The following is a 13,925-nucleotide window of genomic DNA, read 5'->3' on the forward strand; positions in this document are numbered from 1 at the left end:
TTATTTTAAATATATAAATTTTTTATTTCATATCGTTAAAGTTGAAGTTCTTTAAAAAAAAAAAAACTTGCTTAAAAAGTATTAAGTATAAGGTTCAGCAATGAGAGATCTATTTGTTTTTTTAGTTTTTCTCAAAAGATTTAAAAAAAAAATCACCCTTTTAATACTACAAAATATTCCACGTGGTCTCTCAATTAATACGGTTATTAAACAATAAAAGTCTGATACATTATTATAGAAAAAGCTAAATGCTGCTTAAACTGGTCATAGGACATGGAATGTTCGATTAAAAAAATACTCACTGATTGAACTGCAAAGATATAATCAAACACGAATTTTGCTCTTGATGAAGCTTGCATCATTTAAAAAAAAAAAAAAAGGCAGAAGCATCATAACCATATTGAATTGTCACCTTTAATACATTTTATACACTGTACACAATTGTTCAATATTTAACACTACATTACACCGCTTTGTCTATAAATGTCTCGAGATAAAACACAAGAAAGAAAGAAAAACTCCCAGAATGCTCATGCCAGCTGTGTTTGAACAGGAACCAGAACATTCATGATGAAATTGGCACATGAATATCAATCAGTCTTTGATGTGCTTCTCCAAGGTATATCCTACGAATGATGCTACACTCTAAAAACAGGCGAATATTTCATCAATATTCAAAAACAAAAATGTTGGAGCTGTAAATATTGCATAGCAGAAACAGAAGGGCTGCTGGGGTTTAACTAGGGACACAAACACAGCAGCTGTGCCAGTTTAATTCTACTTTAAATATGGCATTAGAGTCGCCCACAGTCCAGACCTGAGGGCTAAAGAGTGTTACGCTGCTTTGCTGCAACTGCTTATTAGGTGAAACGCTAATGTTATCCTTTTTTCGTTGATTGTTCTTGGTTTTTACAGTCTCTCTCATAAAATATGTTTGGACATCACTTTCAGAAGTCGTATGTATGATTTTAGGGGATCATAATAAGCTTAAGAAGCTTTTCCTGCGTGGAACACAAAAGGAGATATTTAGATGAAAGTCCAAGCTGCTCTTTTCCCATTTAATGAACTGTGGTCACCATTCACTTTCATTGTATGGGGAAGAAAGAAATAGGGTTTGGAATGATAGAGTAAATGATGACCGACTCAAGTCTCTTCTGCTCACAAAAACTGCATTTATTTGATCAAAAATACAGTAAAAACAGTAATATTGTGAAATATTATTACAATGTAAGATAACTGTTTTCTATCTCTATAGTTAAAAAATAAAATACAATTATTCCTGTGATCAAAGCTGAATTTTCAGCATCATTAATCCAGTATTCAGTGTCACATGATCCTTCAAAAAAATCTGGAGTAATGATGTGGAAAATTCAACATTTTGCATCACAGGAATAAATAAAATTTTTACATATTAAAATAGAAACAGTTCTTTAAAATTGTAGTAATGATTCACAATATTACCGTTTTTGCTGTATTTCTGATCAGATAAATGCAGCCTTGGTGAGCTGAAGAGACTTATTTTTTTTTAATAAAAAACATTAAAACTTTATTCCAAACTTTGACCGGTAGTGTAATTTATCTCTTTAAACTCATTTGCATTTTAAACCACACAAGCCTCTGGCATTGTTTAAAAAAAAAGAGCCTTTTCCATTTTTCTTATCTTTTCTTTCTTTCTGTTTTTTTTAAGTAAAAATATGAATTCCCCCACAAGTTGTACTTATAAAGCATACTTCTACATCATTTGCTTCAAACTCTGCATGGTGACAGTACGGATTCGATTAGAGCACAGAGCAAGCAACCTGACACATATCAAAATAACACTGTTCTTCTTTGAAAATATAATAAGTTTTTCTCACATGTTTTCCCTTTTAAATATAGCCATTGTCAGCAGTCCACAACAACAACGAAAAATATTGAGCTTTCAGTAAAACGCTATAGCACAGGTGGGAGTTTTCACCTTTCCAGAAACGTATGAATCAAAATAGAGGACATATTTGAATGTCAGTTGATAAAAATGATGACACGTTTGAAAAGACTCATTGCACTTAATATATGGCAAACATGACAGTAGCTTTTGACGTAAGCCAGGTTAAGTCCTTTTGTTCAAGTCTCTCCATGTAAAAAAAAAAAAAAGTTAGTCCATGGTCCCGCTGATCTGTGTGTTAGTCCTACATGGAGACGGCGTTAGATCCCGATGCCTTTGACGAGAGACGCCTCCAGAGTGATGTTGAATTCCTGCAGAGTCTGTAGCACTCGAATCAGAGAGTTCACCAGAGAATGGTCCTTTAAGAGCGCCATGTCCTCGTACATCTGTGCTGTGATTGGACACTCGGCGAGGAGCGCGATCCAGTGGTGCAGCAGGTGATCTCTGCGAGCAGAAAGACAACACGAGTCAGCACACGTGACTGATCCATGTGACAAAAGAGCATGTCAATTCAAATAAGGGCACATATAATACACCTTTTTCTGATTTGACCTTTCCTTTAGTGTATAATATAACCGTTTGTTCATGTAAACATTCTGCAAAGTTACAAAGTCGAAGGGTGTCGATCTCTCCGGCAGAAAACAGCAAGTCCCAGCAAACACAACGTTCCCCTAACGTTAATATTTGGTTTCCGTTTGGTTGTTTTTTCAGAACCAAATAACATTATAGGAATGTTCTTTTTTGGTTTTAATTTTTTGCAACCATAAAATAATGTTCCCAGAATGTTGCAAGGTGGTTATTTTTAATTAACCTTACCTTATACAGAACGTTCCATAACGGTTATTTTGTTTAATACTGTATAATACTGATTATAGACGTCCATACCGCTTATACTATAATGGGTAGTGTGCTGGATGATAACTGACATACAGCGGGGTTATGATATTGGAGTAAAGAAGTTAGGTGAACGTTAGAATAACATACAGGGAATGTAAAATATAACATTAAAATAACATGGGGGGAACGTTAACGTAACGTTAGAATAACGTTCTACAAACCAAAAACTAACGTTCTATTTTCGTTTAGAAAACTTTCCTGGCTAACCAAAAACAAACCTTAAAAAAAGAATGTTCTGGGAACCTAAGATTGTTAGCTGTAGTCCTTCCATTATTTTTGTAACTTCACTACTGGGCCGTAACCACCTCAGACATTTAGGAGGACAAGTCCCACCCTAGGGATGGGCTATATATACACCGGTAGACACGATAAACAGGTAGAAATGTGTCAACCTGTAGAAATTTCAGAGAGAAATATGCTTAAGTGACTATGCCGTGCTGTCCTGTCATGAAAGCATTAATGTGTTTTTAAGCCTCGTTCAATCACAATAAGCAGTGAAGGAAAACTCATTTGTGTATATGGCGCACTGTCTAAAGCCGCGTTTCCACCGCAGGAACTTTCCCCAGGAACTAGGAACTTTGGGCTGGTACTCGATGTGTTTACACCGCAGGAACCAGGGTCTAAATGAAGTTCCGGGTAAATATTTCCCCCTCCGATAGTCCCTGCTCATGAGGTAGTACTTTTTCAAAGTTCAGGAACTTTCAGGGGTGGGACTTGTGCGCTGCACAAGCTGATTGGTTGTGTTCACGCCGCATTTTGGTTGGATGATTCCACGCAGCATTTTATTTATTTTTAACCTCCCTTTTAAAAAAATCTATTGCGGTTCGTGTCGTGGCTTCATGCAGTAAGAGTTGTCTGTCTGCAAATATGGAATTTAATAAAAAAACTGGCGGACTGGCGACGAGTTTCAGGCTTTATTAGGGGTATTTGTGGAAGAGGAAACTTTCTGCGCGTTCGTCTCAGCCATCTCACGGTCAATGTCCGCAATAGCTGATAACATACAAATATATCTAACGTTAGCATTAAGAGCTTACTGAACACGCTTTATCAGTGCTCGTCTCTTTTATGCCACAGCTTTTATTATTAAGTCATTATGTTTACACATTGTCATCTATTGCAAGGTTAGGTTAGTAACAAACAACTATTTACAAGACTGTCACTATTTATGACTGATAGACGGGGTTCAGGCTTTTTTTAAGTGTATTTGCGAAAGAGGAATTTTTTTTTCCGCGTTCGTCCAATGCATCTCACAATAACTGATAACATACGTTGTCTAATTTTATACGCATACGAGCTTTCCGAACACGCTTTAGTATCAGTGCTCGTCTATTTTGTTTTGTTAATTACCTCGTTAGTAAACCAATACATAACTGCAGCACAGTTTGAATCTCCTCCATAATTATAAATGTGGCGCAACTGATTATGTCCGTCGCAGACTGGGAGGAGCAGTTGCGCGCAGTTTACCTTCCCGGTACTTTAGACCGCGGTGTAAACGCAGAAAGCAACCGGTCTGGGGCAAAAAAAGTTCCTGGGAAAAAAGTTCCTGGTACAAATTGTTCCGGGTAATTTCGGTGGAAACGCGGCTTAAGAGATGCTTTCTGAGCGCACACATAAAGCCACAGCTCATACAGCGTGAGAGAACTGAAACGTGTTCTTTTTGGGCTTGAACGGTCAAATACACACAATGTGTCTAAATGCCTGTCATCAACAGCTGAGAAAGAAAACATGTATCAGTATATTAGATTTGTGCATTTGGTCTTAAAGTGACAGTAGCCTAATAAACCTGCTGCCGTCTGTGTCATTAATGTTATTCAAACAATCTCTCACTGCTCTTGACTGAATCACTTTTGTAACTTGGAATAAATGAATATCTAATGTACACAATGAAGAGCATGCAGTGTTTTTTGTACATTTGACTACTTTATACAATTGATGTAGTATTTCTTATTTCTAGTGTTTGACGTTTTCAGGAAGGTCTATTTCATTTGTGTGTCTTTGTTCTATTGTAGTTTATTGTCCTATTGCTTGTAATTAGACAGGAACTAAAACAGAGTGTTTCAGGCAGAGGGTGAAAGAGGTGCTGCAGAAATGTATATAATGGAAAAATTATAATGGTGTCTTTTTCTTTAAATCATGTAAATAATTTGTAGCAGATACCACACATAGTTATGAACTGGTAAAGGAGCATTACTATGGACACTTTAAAATTCATAAATACTCAAACAGTCAAAAATTTCGACGTAAATCATGACCAACCTGGCCCCGAGACACACGAGCATCTGAAACTTCCCGTCTTTGCCGATGTTTCTGGGTGTGCTGTTGATGGCGCGCATGAAATGGCAGAAATGACGGACTCTCATCAGCCAGTTCTCATCCTGGGTCATCTGACTCTGCTCCGCGCTCTCAAAGTAAACCTGTGATTTTTCTGTGGTAATACGGAATATAAACAGGAGGATTTAGGATTACTTGCAAGATTTTGAGGTATCATTCATGTTCCCAAACAAACTCCTAGTCTCAGCTTCAAACTACCGACCGCCCACAGTTCTCACACTAACCGTCTGACACACTTCCTCAGAGTGTTAATACTTAATCTGACTGGCTTTCTAAGTAACCTTTTGTTAGCTTTTATTATACAAATGAGCTTCTTCCAGGCAAGTGTGGTATATACACTACCGTTCAAAAGTTTGGGGTCTGTGAGATTTGTGAGATTTACAGTAAAAACTGTAATATTGTGAAATATATTACAAGTTAAATATCTGTTAAAGTGTAATTTATTTCTCTGATGGCAAAGTTGAATTTTCAGCGTCATTACTCCAGTCTGCAGTGTCACATGATCAACTGTTTATATAATATGCTGATTTCTAATATTCTAATTTATGCTCAAGATACATTTCTCTTATTATTATCATCAATGTTGAAAACCGTTGTGCTGAGTAACATTTTTGTGGAAAACATTTGTTTTTAGGATTCCTTGATGAATAGAAAAGTTCACAAGAACAGCATTTTTGTGGAAAACATTTGTTTTTAGGATTCCTTGATGAATAGAAAAGTTCACAAGAACAGCATATTTTTTTGTAATATTATTCATGTCTGTACTGTCAGTTTTGATCAATTTGATGCATTTTTGCCAAATAGAAGTATTTTTGAAAAGTACGTTTGACAGTAGTGAATAAGATGGCGCATAAAACAAACTGTGATTGATCTCTTCACATGTCAGTCGAGCTGCTCTTCCTGTCTAAGTGGGCGGCTCTTGACCAAAATATGCAGTATAAATATACAGTATGGATAACACCTAATCATGTCTGATAAGACAAAAAACTCCTATAACACCAAGCATGAGAAATTAATAATAACTAATAATAAAAAAAAAAAATTATGGAATGTAACAGTATTTGTTACCTAGAAAGTCCCAAATGAAGACGTTCTTGAAAAGGCGCGGTGACTTGAATCCGTGCTGGAACACCTGCTCTAAAGCCCAAACTAAACCATACTCTCCACACAAAAGCAACGTGAGGCTTCCTCTCTACAAGAGAAGGAAGAAGAAAGATCATCAATATGTGCTGATTTCATCCACATTTCTCCTTTCCACTGTTTGTTTGTCTTTACCTCTTTTTCTGGCTTATGGAAGTGTTTGACGATCCCATTAATCGCCTCTCCCACTCCTTCCTGGATCTGGCCTGTGTTTAACTCTATAGAGGACACACAATGGGAAACATGCTTGAGACAACAAATATCCTCCAGCAATAAGTGTAGTTATCAAATCTATAAGATGTGACTTGACTTTAATGAGATTTCAAAAGTACACACTTGGTTTGCTGTTCGGCGAAATGGTGACAAATCTTCGCATCATCCCGGGGGATTGCTGCATTGGAGGAGTCCGGCACATTCTTTCTTCGTTCTCCGTGTTAGTCACCAATTCGCCCACCAGTATCCTCTCCAAGCTGCCATCGTCCACTCCTTTACCCAGCCAACGGCCACACGGAAACCTACACAACAGACAGTCAGTTGAGGGACTAATAATGAATAATGTGATTATGGTGCTACTAAAATCTTGGCACTCACTTGTAAGTGTGCCCTGTGATCCCATTGCGGACCATTACGCACTCCACTAGCCACTTAGCATACAGCCCTGAGTTATCATGGCCCATCTGTATGGTGGTCAGCTTCCCCAGGTTCTGGCACTGTGTGAAGTACAAACAGAATTATACAACAAGCCTTGACCAAACAGATTACCAAAACAGGAAGTCACCTTGGGGTTTTCAATAGTCAATATCTAGCATGGAGCCAAAAAATACAGCAAAATATATAGTGAAACTTTACTTTATCGCTTTTTAATGTATTATATTATTGTTCCTATTTTTCTTAATCTTACTTATATAAATGTTCTTTCTATTATCTTGTGTATGTATGTATGTATGTATGTATGTATGCATGTATATAGGCAAGTGTGTATGTATGTGTGCAAGTGTGTATGCATGTACACTCACCTAAAGGATTATTAGGAACACCATACTAATACTGTGTTTGACCCCCTTTCGCCTTCAGAACTGCCTTAATTCTACGTGGCATTGATTCAACAAGGTGCTGAAAGCATTCTTTAGAAATGTTGGCCCATATTGATAGGATAGCATCTTGCAGTTGATGGAGATTTGTGGGATGCACATCCAGGGCACGAATCTCCCGTTCCACCACATCCCAAAGATGCTCTATTGGGTTGAGATCTGGTGACTGTGGGGGCCATTTTAGTACAGTGAACTCATTGTCATGTTCAAGAAACCAATTTGAAATGATTCGAGCTTTGTGACATGGTGCATTATCCTGCTGGAAGTAGCCATCAGAGGATGGGTAAATGGTGGTCATAAAGGGATGGACATGGTCAGAAACAATGCTCAGGTAGGCAGTGGCATTTAAACGATGCCCAATTGGCACTAAGGGGCCTAAAGTGTGCCAAGAAAACATCCCCCACACCATTACACCACCACCACCAGCCTGCACAGTGGTAACAAGGCATGATGGATCCATGTTCTCATTCTGTTTACGCCAAATTCTGACTCTACCATCTGAATGTCTCAACAGAAATCGAGACTCATCAGACCAGGCAACATTTTTCCAGTCTTCAACTGTCCAATTTTGGTGAGCTTGTGCAAATTGTACTCTCTTTTTCCTATTTGTAGTGGAGAGGAGTGGTACCCGGTGGGGTCTTCTGCTGTTGTAGCCCATCTGCCTCAAGGTTGTGCGTGATGTGGCTTCACAAAGGCTTTGCTGCATACCTCGGTTGTAACGAGTGGTTATTTCAGTCAAAGTTGCTCTTCTATCAGCTTGAATCAGTCGGCCCATTCTCCTCTGACCTCTAGCATCAACAAGGCATTTTCGCCCACAGGACTGCCGCATACTGGATGTTTTTCCCTTTTCACACCATTCTTTGTAAACCCTAGAAATGGTTGTGCGTGAAAATCCCAGTAACTGAGCAGATTGTGAAATACTCAGACCGGCCCATCTGGCACCAACAACCATGCCACGCTCAAAATTGCTTAAATCACCTTTTTTTTCCCATTCTGACATTCAGTTTGGAGTTCAGGAGATTGTCTTGACCAGGACCACACCCCTAAATGCATTGAAGCAACTGCCATGTGATTGGTTGATTAGATAATTGCATTAATGAGAAATTGAACAGGTGTTCCTAATAATCCTTTAGGTGAGTGTATGTATGCTGTATGTATGCATGTATGTATGCAAGTGTGTATGTATGTATGCAAGTGTGTATGCATGTATGCAAGTGTGTATATATGTATGTATGTATGTATGTATGTATGTATGAATAAAGCTCATTCTGATTCTGAAACAGGGGTAATGTGCAAAAGAACGTAAAAGAACGTAGGTGTGTCACCTCAAACGTAATCTCCAGAGTGTTTTTGGGGACCTGCAGGACCCCAGTCTCAGCTAGTTCCCCTGAGACGCACACCCAGGGGTTGGCCGTAAACATGGAGCCACCTAGTTTCTTACTGGGAATGATGACCACATGGTATGGTATCACTGTGAACAACAACAAGGACAAGGTCAAGAAACGTTTATTTGATACAAGAGTTAATATAATTAATATACATGGTTTAATTTGGCTAGTGATGCAACATTAAGCAACACCATGAATATTACAGTGATTTAATGTACATTTTATTAGGCCACATTCATTTAACATGTTTGTTAATTGCAAATATGAGTGTTAAGACACGAAAATGCCTCAAACGTGTCAATTATTTCTATTATTATGAAATGTATAATTATAATAATATATATTTTGGTATTAATTAGTTTGTAAGATATGCTGCTGCTTAAATAGATATTCATAAATCCCATATCAGATCTAGGCAAGACCATCTTTAAAACCATGAAGCTTTTGCAGTTGAGAGTAACAATTATGGCTGAGAGTTTACAATCTATATATATACTGTATATATATTGTAAACTCTATTACTCAACCCTAATTGTTACTCTCAACTGCAAAAAGCTTAATGATGTACTGTGTCTGCAGTTCGAGATTGATGCCTCTTACTAATTGTGGTGAAGACATTGGTAAAGCAGAAGTAGTCCACAGCGTTGAAAGAGAGGAGATGGTAGAGGAACTGCTCCTTTTCATCATCACAGCGCAAGAAAGCATATCGCTTATAGAGTTTCCTTCAAATAAATACAACCAAACATGGTAAATCATACAGCTTTAAAGGAAACAGAGATGAAAGTTAAGTGCATGTTTAAAAGAACCTGAAGAAAACGAGTTCAAATGCATTTCAGGTCGGAAGAGGACACCACAAAGAATGTGGATGAGCCACTTCAGTTCAAGGCCCATTAATAATAAAAATAAAAAAAACACTTCATTTTTAATGGAGCCTTATTCTTTGCTGTGCTACATCTCTTACATTTGAACTGTCTGATATCCAAGTGTTCGTCTACAGTACATCTGATTTATGATAGTGCCTTCTACGCCACTAAAGAACTCGTCGATAGCTCTTACTTGGTGAGCTCATGGTCAGACAGCAGTTGTTTCAGGTGCCGGGACAGCAGTTTCTTCTCCATGGAGAGACGCACCCATGCCCTGGCCTTCCCAACATCTGTCTTGATCTCACTGATGTTCTGGATGTGCCTGAAACATGACAGATAACAGACGGCTTTCAATTCCAATTTCCACTAGAATTATGTAAATGAGTTACAGTCCCAACAAGATGTGATGCCACATGCGATAAAATGTATGTTAGCTAAGTTAATAACTATTGATCTTTGCAATGGAAGTGAATAAATCAAAAACTAACTTTACCTGGACAATAACTTTATTCTAGAGCTGCTGTAAAACCTAAACAATCTCTGTTCCTTTAATTTCCTATTATCACTGTAAAGCTGCTTTGAAACAATCTATATTGTTAAAAGCGCTATATAAATAAAGGTGACTTGACTTAAATACTCTGAGCGAAAGGGTATTTTATTTTTCGAATGGTTTTCGAATCCCTAAATGGTTTTCAAATTCCACATATACAGAAAATATGCAGTATGTAAAGAATAATGTTTTTTGAACATCAAATCATGTAAATATATTTTGGCAGACCCCAAAAATACAATTATGAACTTGTAAATGAGCATAATACGGGCATGTTGAAAGTATAATATAGTGTCCCGAGTCACTGCAACAATGCAATAAATAAAGGAACGGTATGTCCATCAAATGAACTCACATTACTACATCAGTCATTTAAAGTGATAATTTGCGTGTACATCAGAAAACCTGTTTGAACTTGTAAATGACTGGATTTTGTGGACTGGATTGAAGTGATGGCACAATAAGAATCAAAAGAGCTCTTGCCGAGAAACCTCCGTGCACGGGTTCACAGCACTGAACCCAATGCATTCGCCAGCATTTCAGGAGAGAAAATGGGGGCAGGAGAAATGTCTCAGACTCCCTAGAGCATCAGCCAGCCGCTATCATGCATGCCACGTCCAGACACATTCTCTTCCACTCCACCTCTAGGAGTCAACACTGTCTGACCTTCCATTACATAAATGCATTATAGCGTTCAGTGATGCCCTCCAGACTCGACAAGCCTCACAATTACAGTCTGCTGAAGCCAGATTTTCAAGTAGACCTGCAGCCATAATATTAATGCACTAAACAATGTCATTGCCTTGCTATATTATGCTGACATCAGGAAAAAAAAAAGGTATCACAAAGGTAATACTTTTATGATAAATACTGTGTTGTTAACACCAATTAACCATTTCTGTTGAATGCATCGTCAATAGGAGATGCTGACATGGCTAAAGAGAGGGATGTTGTGCCGAGGCTTTCATGCACCGGCACAGTTCGGCTCAGCGGGGGGTCTGGTGTTAATTAGGCTGGAAATAATGTGGCGACATGAAACGTCTCAGTGCTTTCTTCACGCGATGTGAGGAAACCCCCTTCCCATCTAAGACCATACACTCTCTGAATTGCAGCAGCATGCCTGTATTTTCATAAAAACGATATAAAAAATTCAGTTTCAGTTCATAAATTGATTTAAATGTTAAACTGTAAAAAATAAAAAATAAATTTTTTGACCTTGGGTTTCAGGGTATAGTTTCATATTGTCTGACTATCAATTTGATTCTTGTAAGGATTAGGAATATTGTTTTATTGGAATTACAAAAAATTTTAGACACAAAACAGGTTTATTCTGATGTACTGACACGCAAATTATCACTTTAAATGACTGATGTAGTAATGCAAGTTCATTTGATGGAGTTCCTTTATTTATTGCATTGTTGCAGTGACTCGGGACACTATATTACACTTTCTTTTTTTTTTTTTTTTTTACATGCACGTATATTATGCTCATTTACAAGTTCATAATTGTATTTTTCGGGTCTGCTAAAATACATGATTTGATGTAAAAAAATAAATAAATTTTACATACTGCACATTGCTGTATATGTCAAACCAAAAACCACTCATAACCTATAGCCAGAACCAAGAGCTAAGAGTACATGCAAAGGTCTCCGTCTTCTCTGTGTAGTGCGATTGCTTTGCTCTATACTCTAATGGTTTAATTCTCACCTCATGTCCTGGATCAAGGAGACTTTGAGAGGCGGCATTGCGCAGCTAGCATCCGACTTCCGTCTCTCTGTGTCATGAATGATACCTGAGACACAAAACAAGGAAAATATGCTGAAAAATCAAACATAACAATGAAAAAATGAACATTTTCAATGAAAGCCAACTACCTAAGCACTGCACTGGCTTTCTGTTCCAAACCCTAGCGAGCTGCCGACCTGGAAAGCATTTCGGCATCATAGTAAACATTTCCGATGTGGAGGTTGTTCCACCAGACAAAACAATATATCTAAGGCAGCAATGCATATATCCCAGAATGCACTGCACCAAATTCAGTGAACGTAAAATAAAAACACTTATATTGTAGTCAACAATAAAAATGTACTTGCGTTTGTGTGTTTTATGCTTTATAAAATGCAGTGTTATTGTATTATTATGTATATCCTATTATAGTATTTATAAATTTTTTTTAATTAGCTTTTATTTCTACATTTTCGGTGTTCATTTTAAAATTTTGTGTAACATCGTGTCCTGAGAACGTTCAGACTCAATATGAACAAACGAGTGTAATCTGTGACAAAGATTGTTTCAGTATGTATTTTTAATAAAGATAAAATGGTGTAATATTTACAAATTTGATTATCTACTTATCCATTCGGTCGAGAGTGCAGTGCGCTTGCAGAGAGACTCCGCCCACATGCTGTTTCTTATTGGCTGAGATTTTTATTTTATTTTGTCACGTCTCATAATCATGTTGCGTCTGGAGTGGACAGACAAATTGCTTATCGCTGAAATCACATCACATCTGGTTAAGACACGGTGTAAGTGTAATTCTTATACATACTTATTACTAAGTTTTTTTACACTTAGTTTTAGTAATTTTAGTCCTCCAGGTCATCATTTCTAGTATTTATATTTTATTTCAACTGTTTCAATTAACAAAAATAGTTAATAGATTCAGTTAAGGCCTGTTTACACCAAGAATGAAAACTTCAAAGATAACAACAACTACATTAGCATCCACGCCAACGCACGATAACGTTTTGTCTGTCGCTTAAGTCAGGTGGATTTTGATTGGCTGTCAATGTTTTTAATTATTTGGCATCTAGAAAAAAAACTATTCCAATGATATCATTCCTCTATGCAGTTATCTTTATAGTTGTGGTGTAGACTGTCCTATTCTGACAAAATTAGAATGATTATTAGTTAACAATAACAACACTGACAGAATCGGTGGGTTCACGCCATGTCGTAATTACCCTAATTACAGGATTACGGCTTGTAATAAATAATCGTAATAAATAAATGTAATAAATCCTCGTAGAACTCTTAAAAACAACTTGTAAACTGGGAATTTTATGAGCTTGTTCTCCGACGGTGTACCACCTGACACTGCAGATTCATATTGGCGTTGATGAGTGTTGTTATAAAACGGCACAGGTTGTCATCTCGTAATTATGGTAATCACAATATGGTATGAATGCAGCATAAGTCAAGTTGTTGGCTAAGCAACATGAGCTAAATCAGGGTTTCTGCAGGGTTTGGTCAGTCAAATTTAAGACTTTTTAAGACCTTTTTATGACCATTATGATTGAAATTTATGACCTACACGAATTACGAAAAATCATTAAAATTCCTTTCAAAAGTTTTTTTTTTTAATTGACTTTCATTGAAAGTAACAAGATGTATTATTTAAATGCCTAAAGACAGCTCCAACGCCTTCTTACCCAGTGTGCAATATGCTTGATACTGATTATTTGCAACAGGCTTGAGCCAACTACTAAACACACCATCTTTGAGCCATGGCTCGTTAAATGTACACTTTCCCATTGTGATAGACCGGGAGATTTCAGTTAGGGCTGGGCAATATGGCCAAAAACAATTATCACGATAATTGTTTTATATTAGTCAATATCGATAATTATCACGATAAATGTCAAATCTTTATTTCTTTCAAGTTTAAAGGCAGACTGTTGCTTCTAAGTGAAAGTTGTAGAAACCAGAGCTTTAATTGTGGTTTTAAACTAACTTTAC

General features: G+C 37.2%; 1 protein-coding gene and 1 long non-coding RNA gene across 5 annotated transcripts in view; both read right to left on the reverse strand.

Annotated features, from left to right (window-relative positions):
- Positions 1 to 392: 392 nt before the first annotated feature.
- Positions 393 to 13,925, reverse strand: part of dennd5a (DENN/MADD domain containing 5A) — a 64,519-nt gene continuing 50,986 nt past the window's right edge. For 2 of the 4 annotated variants that reach the window (XM_082162023.1, XM_082162021.1), the window contains 11 exons: positions 12,062 to 12,109; positions 11,895 to 11,979; positions 9,828 to 9,956; positions 9,372 to 9,493; positions 8,709 to 8,854; positions 6,884 to 7,002; positions 6,629 to 6,807; positions 6,428 to 6,510; positions 6,221 to 6,344; positions 5,078 to 5,246; positions 393 to 2,368 (listed from right to left, as the gene is read on the reverse strand). In XM_082162023.1, coding sequence (XP_082018149.1) covers positions 2,185 to 2,368; positions 5,078 to 5,246; positions 6,221 to 6,344; positions 6,428 to 6,510; positions 6,629 to 6,807; positions 6,884 to 7,002; positions 8,709 to 8,854; positions 9,372 to 9,493; positions 9,828 to 9,956; positions 11,895 to 11,979; positions 12,062 to 12,109 — 1,388 coding nt within the window. In that variant the 3' untranslated portion in view covers positions 393 to 2,184. The remainder of the gene's footprint in view (positions 2,369 to 5,077; positions 5,247 to 6,220; positions 6,345 to 6,427; positions 6,511 to 6,628; positions 6,808 to 6,883; positions 7,003 to 8,708; positions 8,855 to 9,371; positions 9,494 to 9,827; positions 9,957 to 11,894; positions 11,980 to 12,061; positions 12,110 to 13,925) is intronic. The other 2 variants (XM_082162024.1, XM_082162022.1) reach the window with 1 other exon arrangement.
- Positions 7,288 to 8,702, reverse strand: LOC309493029. The gene is made up of 2 exons (XR_014203773.1): positions 8,362 to 8,702; positions 7,288 to 8,303 (listed from the first exon to the last, which is right to left on the reverse strand). It is a non-coding gene; the product is annotated as an uncharacterized lncRNA (long non-coding RNA).

The sequence above is a fragment of the Leuciscus leuciscus genome (genome assembly GCF_965113295.1).
Source record: "Leuciscus leuciscus genome assembly, chromosome: 2".
NCBI lineage: Eukaryota > Metazoa > Chordata > Actinopteri > Cypriniformes > Leuciscidae > Leuciscus > Leuciscus leuciscus.